At 26.4% G+C, this 13957-nt stretch overlaps 1 protein-coding gene across 3 annotated transcripts in view; it reads left to right on the top strand.

The window, feature by feature from the left end:
- LOC136083771 (uncharacterized) overlaps nucleotides 1-3977 on the top strand; it is a 6018-nt gene extending 2041 nt beyond the window's left edge. The window contains exons 5-7 of one of the 3 annotated variants that reach the window (XR_010640068.1): nucleotides 2862-3017; nucleotides 3121-3470; nucleotides 3558-3977. Coding sequence is in view for 2 of the 3 variants with exons in the window: in XM_065803467.1 (XP_065659539.1) it covers nucleotides 2871-3017; nucleotides 3121-3372 (399 nt within the window). In the remaining variant the exon portion in view is untranslated. The remainder of the gene's footprint in view (nucleotides 1-2861; nucleotides 3018-3120; nucleotides 3471-3557) is intronic. The other 2 variants (XM_065803467.1, XM_065803468.1) reach the window with 2 other exon arrangements.
- Nucleotides 3978-13957: the final 9980 nt, after the last annotated feature.

Here is a 13957-nt window from a genome sequence, read left to right as displayed (position 1 = left end):
TATCAACTTCTGCTTTGGCTCCTTGTGGGAACGAGGTGAATAGAGTCGACAATAATTATTAAATAAAATATTTGTCATTGTTAATCCATGATGTCTTTGCATACCTAATGAAAAAAATTCTGATAGCATCATAAGGAGGTTACACAGTGATGACCGACAAGTGTCATTATATACTTCATAAAAAAGAATGTAACAGTAAGTTGCCCATTGACAGACTTTGTCACCAGGAATTGTTAAACCTCCTCGATTTATGTCCTTTACAAAATCTCCATAGGCTTCATAAAAATAAAAGGTGTCATCTGGATTTTCATCTTCACGAATAATGTACCCAGCAATATAAACTAATGACATTTTAATATCAACAGTCAATGAATCACACAGAGCAGGTAAATTGTCAATAACGTTGCAAATACCCTCGGTTGGTAAAAATTTACATTTTGGACAAGAGTGATCTGAACCAAGATTGGCTAACACATCTGAACTTTTCTCAAACTTTAATAGCAACTTAGTATGATATATAGTTACTTTTTCAAGAACTTGTTGAACGGAAATAAAATAAGTTCCTCCTGAGCCTTGTCTTAATTTTCCAAAGAGCTTTTCTAATGGATCTGTTGTAAAGTTGCCTAATAATACATACTGATGAGTTGTATCTAAAAGATATTTTGACAACTGAACCAAACCATAACAGGTCTGAGCTAAACAATTAGCAGTGTCTCTTGTTAGTAATTTGACTCTTTTTCCTTTTTCCATTTTTTTCATTTGCATTGCAAAATCACCCATTGCAGAAAGTTTGCTTAAATTGTCATCATTAGCAGAAGCAATAGCAGCTCGATTAGAATCTTTCAAACAAATGTCTGCATATGGACTGTGAACAAATTTTCCAAAATTCAACGACTTTAAAGATGAAAATAATCGTCCCTTCATTTTCACTCAGGTCTGGATGACTTTTTAATGCTGACAATGTTTCATCGCAAAACAATTGCAGACAAGTGATAACTTTTTGTCTTTCAATAGGATTTGGATAAACAGAAACTTCTGTTAATTTAGACATTTTGACAATGTTTTTCGTTTCAAGCTTATACAAATTAATAATATCAACCCCACGTGCTATTTTTTTTCTCCATCAATATAAAATTCAAGTTCTTGAGTTTTTTCTGTGATCCAGTTATTACGTATACTTTTTAATAAATGAACATAATCAAATAAAAGAAAAATATTATCTTTAGTACACCATGCTTCTTTTTTTTCAAAAAAGTTATAAAACTTCTGATTGACTCTGTTACCATCACAGACAATAGCAACAACATTGCCCCCATTATTTTTAATTGCATCAAGAATCAGGGTTGTCTGTTCAAAAAGAAACTCAGCATCAAGTTCTCTGACTGGTAACATTTTGTAAAGAAATTTTGGTCCATTAAACAATGTTACAACCAAAAAGCTCAGTACTGTGTTTGCTAAGAGATGAGGTTTGTTAACTGATTTACCAAATACTATGCCACCATGATACTGCAACATTGGTTTAACATAAACTTCATCAAGAAGTAAAATGCATGTTTTTTGTCTATCATCTCTAAGATTAGAGAAAATATGTCTGATATAAGTGGTATCATCTAAAGATTTACATTTAGATGTAATTCTTCCTAAAGTACGTAAACTTGGAAGTTCAAAATCTTCTCTGATGCGATTGTAGGCTGATCGTGAAAGAGAAAAATACTCAAATGCTCTCACAATTGTTTCAATTGGATACTTTTTTCCCCCAATACATGTTTTATTCATTGACAAAATTTGTTGATATACAACTTCTTTTTTGGGTGTTATTTCACAACAATTTAAAAATCTTAATGCTTCTTGGATATGAGAAAATTTGTTCATAATATAAACTCGGTTAGATGATAAAGTCATAACACTTATTTTAACTCCACAATGAAATGCTTCAAAAGCGAGATCTTTATATATGCAAAGAAGAAATCTAGCAATAGCACTTTCCTTTAAAAAGTCTGAAGACTGAATATATAATATATCATTGCATAAATAATTAATAATAGCAAAATTAAATTCATTAGTTTTTAACTTTTCATATAAAACATTAATACTTTCTATTTTTTCTTGTGAATTAAATATTGCTAACTCGTCCTCTTTTTGCCAGCGAACACTATTAAGACTTTTTGATGTTTTTCTAAGTGGCATGGGTACAGTAGGAACTAAACTTGGCTTTATACAATCAAATACTGACGGAGCATCACGAGGTCTCAGCTTTCCATAATCAGTAACAGTTGAATAATTTTTTGGCCAATGTCTTTCACATACTACGGTGTTATTAGTATCAGGAACATTATCTCTTGGTATTATAACAATCCAACGTTTTCGTTATTCAATGTTTCTTGGAAGTCTAAATGTTTTAACTCTATTCTGAGGATTATAATTGCCATTGCAATTTGTTACACAACATCGACGAACCATTTTTTAAATACTAAATTAAATCCTTTGCTTAATCCTTCACCTCTCAACTAACTTTTTTTTTTTAATTTGGAAGTTAGTTAAAATGATTACGGGTGTTTGGTTATTGTAAATTTTATAAAAATATTAAACTTATGTATATATATATATTCAACTTAAATTAATTTTATTAAAAAAAATTTTAAATGAAAATTATTTTGTTAATTTTATAATAATTATTTATTAATGTTTTATAATTATTATTGTTACAAAAAAAAACCACCCCCGTATTTATTTTGTAAAACTGCTTGTTAGTTTTTCAAATATAAAACTATCTTGCCTCCAGTTTTTTACGCTAGCCGCGCGTTGGCAAGGCCTGTTATATAGTAAGCCATGGTTAATTAGGATTTTTCAAAAAACATAAGAAAATTTAGTCTCATGGCGGTATGTATGGTTGTGCTTGGTGTGAAGGAGAATGTGAACTTTTTGGTGGGTTGACAAGAACATTTTTATCATTGGATCTATGGCATCAGAGGTACATGGAAGCTGGTTATCGAAGTTCTGAAATGAAAGATTATAAGGTGTAAATGTTAATTATTATTTAATTTAAAAATTTAAAATCTTTTTATTAAATAAAAGAATATTTTTTTCAAAACTGGTAATCAAATTAATAAACTTTGATAGAATGTGGTGAATGTATGCCTAATCAAGGAGAGAAACAATTCAAAACTAGTTCTTGAAGTAATTCGTTTGCCGGAGCTTCATATGTTAATGGGATTTGTAAATCATATATCAACTTATATAATTTTTTATTTGCCTGAATACAAAGACTGGGTCAACTCACTTGGATGTATTAGAAGAAGATACCATGGGGGAACATATGAAGGCATTACATGTAGGATTATTCTTAAAAACTGTGAAAATTTGAGAAATTAATTCAAGGAACCTTCGGAAGTTATCTTGACCCTTATTATCTTCAACTAATAACTGACTTTGTTTGTTCCTACAAAGCCACACAAGAGTACTGTTCAGAGGTACAGTTAAATATAATGAACTTGCTTTAAATTGGCTTTGTATTAATATACTATTATTATTATCTATCTTATAGAATATTTTATTAGTTTCTAGGAAAGAAACTTACTTTGACCTGGAAAATACATATAATCTCAACTCACTTGCAACAATTTATTGAACTTACTGGTCATTCTCTTGGACCATACAATGAACAGGCATCTGAATCGGCTCATTCAAAAATGAAGCCAATAATCAAACGATTCAATGTTTCACAAACAAGCTCAAAGCACTCTCTTAGAAGCAGAAGAATTGCTGAATCGTTCAGCAGTACTAAAATTTATAGATTAAAAAATTCAGATATTTTGATATATGTTTATAAATTTAAAACATTGGATACAAATATCTTTTTTAATTGTTAGCTAACAGTATAAAAAAATCTTAGTTTTTTCTAACATTTGCATTTTGTAACATGAATAGTTAATCAGGTATATGAGTTAATATGGATAATAAGAATTGTCTTTTTAAAAGAATTTGACATTTTTTCTCTTCAAAAAAAAATTCCACTCCATTTCAAAGCCAATACAACTTTTTTAATGTTTGAGATAACTAACTTCGAGATAAATTTTAGATAACTAAAAATTAACATCTTAAGATGATCAAAATTTAATTGCCTGCAATACTGGATTAACTTTAACATCATTAGAAAGTGTTAATATTGACTTTTTATAAGGAAAACCTTAACTTTACAACTCTCACCCCCTCCCCTTTTATAAAATAATATACAAAAGTTTGAAATCGTTTTTTTCAAAAACGGCTACCTTTTGATTTTTAGGGTTAGGGCTATTCCTAACCCTTACCCTGGCCGGATGTAGTTACATCCGAAAAAAATCAGATGTGTAACTACATCCAATTAAAATAATGTATTATTAAATAAATAATTTTCCGGATGTAGTTACATCCGAAAAAAATCAGATGTGTAACTACATCTGGTTAAAATAATGCATTATTTAAAAAAAAAAAATTCGGATGTGGTTACATCCGAAAAATCTGCAGATGTAATTGCACGGATGTTATTATACATCAATGAAATTTGGGATGTTATTTCTCGGATGTTATTATACATCAATGAAATTTGGGATGTTATTTCTCGGATGTTATAATACATTAATGAAATTTGGGATGTTTTTTCTCGGATGTTATAATACATCGATGAAATTTCGGATGTTGTTTCACGGATGTTATTATACATGGCAAAAACGGATATTATTGCCCTGACCCCATTAGCTACACTTGAACTAATTGCCTGAGCAGCAAGATTTACTTTCAATTTTTGTTGCCTCCAATTAATATGGGTTGTCTTAATTTATTTCCAAGGCGTAATCCTTCATCTTCTTGCAGTTTTTGAAGATAAACAATATATTTCCATGATATTGCATTGTTTTCGCCATCAAACAAAACATCACTATCTGCAAAGCAATTTCGAATTAGCTTAAGCATGTGACAAATATCAAGGAGAGTATGAACTTTTTTGTCAGAGTTGAGAGGATGAGTGAAAAAAGTTTTAAAGCATTAATTGAAACACCAAGGTTTGATAACATGGGAATGTGACATGAGTGTCCATTACATGTTAGTGATATGACTTCAACACCAACATCTGTCAAGCGTTTAATAAATAAATTTACAATGTTTGCTTGTTCAGCACCATTTAACATATCTATAAAAAAAAATATCCACACGGAACTTTCCATGAACTGTTTATACTAACAGCCATGAGAACTAGGGCATCTTTTGCAACTGGGGACGAATCATTTTGTATGCCGTTCCCAAGATTAACATACCCATTAAATGCTTTTCCATCCCATGATATGTGTTTTTTAATTGCCATTTCATCTAACATAAGTGAGCAAATGACTTTAGATCCTAACTTTTCAGCTTCTATAACCTTGTATTTAAGCGCTGCAAACGCTGGCTTTGTAAAACCTGGTTCTGCTGAAACTTTCCATACCATTTCCTAATTTGTGCTTGATGTGGTGAATTAAAGTTAAATATTTTTCGCACATAATCATAGGCTTTACTTGAATAAAACTGCAGGGTAAGTGCAAAGGATATGAATTTTTCTGAATATTTAAATCCTTTACCATGATTTTTACACATAATCATTCGTCTGGTTAGAGCTTGAGGAACTTCTGAAAATGTTTTTATAGCATTTCTTCACAATTTGATGATATTTTTGTTTTTGATTTAATATTTTTACAACTGATTTAAGAGATATTATCTTTTTTTTCATTTGAGATTTTTGCTGTTCTGCTTATACCTTCTTTTTCAAAGACACAATTATCTTGTTTCTACGATCTGTTTTTTTTTTCTGGAGTTAAACTGCAATTATATATTTTTTTGGGGGAGCCAACTTTCATGGAGATAGTTATAACACTAGTTTCAAAATCACTTATTTCGGAATTTTCAAAAGTTGATCTATTAACAGGAACTTTTCTCTATTTCATTTTCTAATATTGAAAGAAACAAAAATTATATATATATATATATATATAGTTATAAAATTTTCAAATTTGATATCAAACTTGAAGGAACCTCTAAGTTGTGTTTACTCACAGAGCTTAGCTAATAGTTCATGCAGCATTTATAAAATTAAAGCATACAATAGCAAAATGGTTATTATATGTTTTAGCTGCTTACCATACAGTTGTGTTATAAGCACACTGCATAGGGTAACTAAGAACTAAAAGGTACATATTGAACAAACCTGTACAATACATAAAAACATAATTGTTTATATACCTTTTTTAAGTGGTCTGGGAATTTTTAAAATCTTTTAGGAAAAGAATTTTCCCTTAACCTAACAGTTTGTCTAGTTCTGTCGATATCTTTTTCTAAAAAATGATCAGAACATATCAAACTGCTACTATTTGGACTTCATTCTTGACGGTGTATTTTGGTCCATTCTTTTCTTTTTTCAGTGTTTGAAGGAAATCTTAATAAAATTGGTAGCAAAAATAACCTTTGATATTTTATTAAGTTTGTTATACTTTTTGCACAACTGATTTTATTTAAATCCATTTGTTCACATTGCAAGCAAACTAACAGAGGTCAACAAACTTTAAAATGTTTTTATTTTTAAAAATAATTAAGAAAGTCACCAATGAAATGTTCTAGAAAACTTTCGTTTTAAAGATGATTCATCATCAGAAATTCCATCACTATCACTTCTTTTACTGTCACTATGTTTTCTTTTATGGCAACCAAATGCAATACACTGTGTCCCTCGCTTTTTGGAATTTTCTCCAGACATTTATAGAATGAACATTGTAATTATTTTACTGAAAAATATTTATCATTATTTGAAAATAAATAATAATAATTTTCCATACATTCTATCTATGTTAGATATAATAAAACATAAAGTCAAACCACCAAAATAAAGAAATAGCTTGTTCACCTAACAATATTTTAACTAAATAATATTTCTCCGTGGGTCCTCCCAATATGGCGCTGGCGAAAATATTTTGGCTTTAAAAATTACGATATTTTATTAGGAGATGCGCTATCCAGTTATGATATAGATCAGTGGGTGTCACTCATATAGTTAAAAACTAGTCAATGGAGTGACACCTAAAAAAAAATAATCACAAATAAAACACAGACAGAATTATAAATAAGAAAAAAAAATTAAATAGAAAAAAAAAAAGAAAGAAAGGAAAATAAAGAACTAATAAATAAAGATAATACTAATAATTGCAATAATAATATAATAATATTGATAATAATGTGAATAAAAAAACAAATAGTAACTATATAATGATAACTTTACTAAAAATTATAACTAATAATAAAAACAATGGTAAAAATAATTATAGTAAAGTTTATAACTATGACAGAAATTAATAAAATAAACATAACAATTGCAAAAATTAGGACAATAACCATAAAAACTATTACTACAATTGAATCACTATCACTATCATTATAAATAATATTAATAAGATTTAAAAAAAAAAAGATAAATTAATGATAATAGTAATATTAGTAGAGTTAAAAAACAGTTATATAAAAAAAGCAATGATAATAAAAGATAAAATTAATATTCATTAAATATATACTCAAATATAAATTTCTTAGTTTGGTTTCGATTGAGAAGAAGAATGTTAGTAATAAAAGGGTATTTAATTAAAATCTTTTTTTTTAAATGGTATTATTTGGTTCCAGTGAGAAATACATTGATGTTTAATAGAGAGCTTGCCATATTTGATAGTGTTGAAAAAGGAAGTGTGCAAGTTAAAATTTTCAGTATTTCGAGTGTAATATTTGTGTATCACTTGTTTTGATAAAAAAATTATTGAACGAATTTGGTAGTTTATTTTGAAGAAAATCAATCACAAAGAGGCAATCATAAAGCTTTACGAGATCTTGAAATTTTAGAATTTTTAATTCAGAAAACCTATTTTCGGTATTAGATCGTAAAGGTGAAAATGTCATAATTCTTAAGGAAGTGCGTTGTAAATTGTTTATACGATGTAATAGAAAACTACCTTTTTGACCCCAAACTGTGCAACAATAACTTAGATGTGAGGAGAACAAGGAATAGTAAATTGATATTAAAACATGTTGGGGAACATAGTGTTGTATTAATGACAGCATACTATTGGCACGTGAGAGTTTTTTATTTAATTGAATTAGTTGATAGTACCATGTTTTTGTCAAGAAATATCCCGAGGTATTTTATATATTTATTTAGTTATTTATAAATAATAATAGGGTTATGAATAATAAGTTAAAGAAAAGTATAAAATTTATAAACAATATTTTTCTAAAAAATAGTTAAAGTTAAAAAAATATAAATAACAAATTATCTATTATTTTGATCTAAACTAAATTTTCTCTTCACTATTATTATTGTTATCGATATTATTAATATTATCATTATAAATATTATTATTCTTACTGTTGTTAATATTGTTATAATTTTTATCTATTTTTATCTTACTGTTTTTGTTATATTATTGCTGTTATTATTGTTATTATTATCGTTATTATTATTGTTGTTATTATTTTTACTGTTATTATTGTTATTATTAATATATTAAAGTGTTTACTTTTTATAATCTTTACTATTACTTTTAATCGCTGTTATTACAGCTATTAATTTATTTACTCCTACTTGTATTATAATTATTATTATCATCATTCTATTATTATTGGATTTTACAGATGTTCCTTTCATATTAGTACTTATTACTATTTGTAAATAACCTTGATGTAACTTTATTCATAATATATTTGATTTAATTTGATCACTGAAAATTTTGAAAGTTAGTGAAAAATAATGAGGGGAGAGCAACGATATATATGTATATATATATATATATATATATATATATATATATATATATATATATATATATATATATATATATATATATATATATATATATACAACTCCTCTAAACGCGTTTATGAAGATGCCCTTAAAAAAAGTGGCTTTCAAAATTTCGAGCTAAAATTTGAAAAGAAAACTTCAAAAAAGCGTAATAGAAATAGAAACATAAATTGGTTTAACCACCCGTACAGCAAAAATGTTTCAACAAATATAGGTAAAATTTTTCTAAAATTAGTAGACAAATATTTTCCTCCCTCTAATAAATTACATAAGATTTTTAACAGAAATACCATTAAAGTAAGTTATAGTTGTACAAAAAATTTAGAAAGAATTATAAAAGGCCACAACTACGCGTTAATTAATAAAAATGAACATATAAAAGAAAAAAACACTGATTATTGTAATTGTAAACAAAAAATAGATTGCCTTCTAAATGGAAAATGTCTTTCGAAAAATGTAATTTACAAGTGCATTGTTTCCTCACAAAATAACCCTGATAAACAATATATTGGCTTAACCGAGGGGGAATGGAAAAAACGTTATGCCAACCACAAACAATCGTTTAAACACAAAAAATATTCAAAAGAGACTATGCTGTCAAAATATATTTGGGATTTAAAAGAAAAAAATAAAATTTTTTATTTACAATGGTCTATTCTAAAACCTGCCCCTGCCTATAATAACATTTCCAAAAAATGTATGCTATGTTTGCAAGAAAAATTTGAAATAGTTATTCATTTAAATCAAGAAAATTTATTAAATAAAAAATCTGAATTAATTTCTAAATGTAGACACGAAAATAAATACCTCTTAAAAATTATAAAAACAAATGACCAAATTAAACTATTCCCATTCCAAAGAAATTTATTTAATAATTACTTTCTGTAACTTCCCGTTAACAAAAAAAAAATGTAGTAATTAAAAAAATTTTTATAATAATTTATAACTTCCTGAAAAATATTTTTTTCTATAAATTGAACTTTTTTGAGATTTAGTAACTCTTCCTGATGATGATTCAGCAATGGTAAAACTTAAAGTAGAAGATAAAAGTTAGATAAGTGTTTTTCACTAATATATATATACATATATATAGTTTTCATGAATGAAAGTAAATAAACAAACATAACATTTTAGATTAACTTTATAAATTTTCTTTTAGTCATCGGAATCTGAAACAAAACCATCCAATAGAACTTCCCATAATTAGAAACAATGTGGGAAGTTCTATTGGATGGGAAAATGCACTTATGCTTGATTTATCAGGACTGTTTATTGATCCAAAAATCAGATCAACTTTAGTTTTAGACGAACTCAAAATGAACAGGCAAAAGAATTTTCTCCATTTATGCAGAGATTATTTGAAATTCAAAATAGTTTAAAAAGTGGTCAAACTATAAACAAGATTAATAAAATTCTTGAAATTAACACGGCATTCATTTTTGGCCAAAAATCTTTCAGCGCGAATTGTTCGCGAGACTATTAAAACTAAATGTTGCGTAGAATGGAATTTTTATGTTTGGTTCAGTCTATACTAAAACATGCAGTTAAGTAACCAAGGATCATGGCTTAATTGGTCAAAAGTTGAATGTTTTAATGTGTTATTATGATAAAATAGGAGTTATATTTTTTGTTTATGGAAGAATATATGTATTTTTACAAATTCTTCGTATTATTTTAATGATAATAAACAAGTCTGCAAAAAGATGCTCAATAAACCACTATATTACCTCTTCTATACACACAGTTTTATATTTGAAAATGATACTTGCACTAATATCTTTCTTTTTAGCTAGAGATTTTGAAAGTTAATGAATATATCTTGAGATATCTTATTTTTTCTTGTAAAAATTGACATTTTTGATTTTCAAAAATTCTTAAACCCTAAAATAATGAATTAACTTTAAAATCTCTAGCTAAATATGGACCTAACACACTAAGGACTGTTTGCAAAATTTTTTTATAACAAACAAACGATTTGTAAGATTTTATTAGGATATTTAAACACTAAATATTACTTTTTATTTTATTTGACTGAGATAAGTAGGCTTTGTAAGACAAAAAAAATGCTTGAAAGTTTTTGAAGTTCCAAGTTTTTTTATTATTACATCTTTATAATTGTTTATATTAATTATTATTTTTACTTTTAAATTTTTGTTTTGTTTTCTGTTTTATTTCGTATCATGACTTTCAAAGTTATGTTCATTAAATTTTAAAATTGTCTAGATTTTATTCTACATTTTTGTTTACTTTGTAAATAAATTGTAACTTTATTAAATATTTTTATGAAAAATAAATTTTTTACTTGGTTATGTATTATTAATTTATTATAAAGTTGATAAAAAAGTTTATTATTGATTACAACAATTTTATTATTGAAGGAATGTAAAGACTGGTACTACTGTGAATTTAATGTATAAACAGCTACAAAAAAGTCTTTTAGGAATTATAATTAGTATATTTAAACAATATTTGAAAATTTTACATTATATAAGTAATGAACTGAAGGTTTCACAAATTTTCTATTTTTTCTATGTTTTATAATAATAAGTTTTCATACAAATGTTGGTGTTACTCTCATTTATATTTATTAATATCCATTTATATGTTGCGTGTTCAAAAACAAAAACAGTTTGTAGTTTTTTTTTCAAAGTTGATAAAAATCTGTATTGGATATCCTTATTATGAGGTTATAGTAATCTGATGCAAGTTATCAGGTTATTAAAAACCTTGATGTTTGTGTTAAGGTTATCTAAGTAAAGCCATAATCCAAGCAGGGATGTGTAGTCCCAAAAGGAATCCGGATTTGTATGTCACAAAAAGATTATTTCAAGTATTGTGAATTTCAAAATAGGTATCACAGATGTAATGACTTGCAAGGCTGCTCAGTTTTATGGCTTTTTATTAAAAAATTTTTGCTGGCAAACATTGAAAAGGATTTACAAGCAACAAATTTTTTGGTTTCATTTTATTTTTGAAAATCCTTTTGCATTTTAATTATATCTCCATTTAAATAATTTAAGCAAATTATATTTGTTCAATTAATTAATATATTTTTTTAGACTTGGATTTTATTCATATCATTTCAAGATATTTTCATATAACCTTTATAAAAAAGATAAGATATTCAAAATATGAAAATAATTTATTTCTATTAGTTTTTTTAAATATTACCTGTTATAAAAATATCAATAAGATGACACTTACACAATTCTTAATGTTATGCTTTTGATTTTTTTTAATAAATTAAGGTGTAGATGTGTATAGTAGTTCTATTGGTTTAAGGTTATTTTATTATAGTTTATAGTTTTATCGGTTAAAGGTTAAGTTATTATACTGGTTTAAGATAAACTTAAGGTTAGCTATTTAAACCACAACAAATCTAAAGCCAGGCTGTTCAACAAGCTATGCAAACTACAGTGTGTGTAGATTTATGAAATAGAATTTACAAATTGAATGAAAATAGAGCATGTATGACAAATAGGTAGGGTAGTAGTAATTTTTCATTTTTGTTTTTTAGGTATTGGCAGGCTGTACTTGACAACTTACTTTCCTGCAACGAAATCAAAAGAACCTTCAACTACAAACCAATTTAAAAAATTTTCATGGCAACATTTTTTAAAAAGAATTTTTCCTTTATTTTATTACTAATCAGATAACTTATATTTCATAATTTCTTTAATTTATTTTTGGAGATGTTTAATTTTGGTGTTTTACAAAATTTTAGTTTAAAAAATAATATTTACATATTGATTATTAGTTTTTTAATAATTTATTTTTATTCAGAAGTACAATTATAATTGTAGTGTCCAATTTTTGTACTATTTTTTCTGTAAATATCAATTTGATATTATGTTATCAATATGAAAGTATAATCTCAAGATATAATTAAAAAAATGGTAGGACGAGGTACATAAACATACGCTTTGTTTTCTTCTAAGTAAAATTCAGGTTTAGCGCAAAATGTCTGTACCAATAGAAACCACTAGCAAAATTTTCTTATTTTGATTGGTCTATTAAAATTTTATCGTTATTTTCACATGGTTTCTACTTACTATGACTGTAAGTGTGAAAACACGCGCAAACTGGCGATTGGGAGATTTTTGAACAAAAATTAACGCCGTGTAACATTGATGCTCGAATATGGTATGAGCTCAAATATTATAGATAAAGTTAGATAAACCAGCATCAAAATCAATCAAAGATTTTTCTTCTTATTCAGAAAGTTTTTAGTGATCATGTACACATTGTTTCCGAGGTTTCTCATATTGTCTATGGTAAGGATGCACCATAAAACATATGGTGGATAAAAATCAGATAGCATCAAAAGAGTTTTATGTTTAAATGTTTTTTTGTGTCTAAATGAATTTATGTTAAAAGAATTTACAACAAATTTCTGAATAATTCTTTTAATTATTTAATATTTAAAGTAACTTTTTTAAAGAGTTTATTTATGCAATTTTTCTATTTTTACTTCCAATAACAAATATACAAAATTTGTATAGATTTTCTATAGACTTTTGTGGTCTTAGAATTCCAACTACAAAATACTATAGAACATTGTATTGAATCGCAATAGGTAGTCTAAAGAAACCGCTATTTCTTTAGGCTGTTTGTTTCAAAAGCCTAGAAAAAATAGTATTGATTATTTTTATAGAAAAACTATACAAATTTTGTTATGGGGTAGTGTAAATAATGATTGACAATTTCATTTTTTTTGCTTTTAAATTATATTTTTAATAGTTTAAATACTAATTGAATAGTTTTATTTAGTCCAAATTCCCGAGGAAACTGAATTAAAAACCTTCAATTTGTTAACTTAAATGTTTTTATTTTTAACTCAAAAATACTTTGTTTTTTACAACCTTTTATGACTTAAGAATTGATCCAAACAATGGATTTCGAAGAATAAATTCAGGGCAGATATACACAAAATTTGATAACATTGAACAGAAAAACATTTTACGGCTGTAAAAATTCATAGAGTAAAATTTCCGCCGGTACAAAGTTTTATAACATCGACCCCAGTTTTAGAAAAATTTTATAAACCACCAAATACTTTAAAGTAACACAAAATAAACACGCGTCACAAAAAAGTGTTCCTAAAGAAGTTACAAA

This window comes from Hydra vulgaris, chromosome 08, assembly GCF_038396675.1.
Source record: "Hydra vulgaris chromosome 08, alternate assembly HydraT2T_AEP".
NCBI classification, from domain to species: Eukaryota; Metazoa; Cnidaria; class Hydrozoa; order Anthoathecata; family Hydridae; genus Hydra; species Hydra vulgaris.
This window is presented reverse-complemented; position numbering and strand designations above follow the sequence as displayed.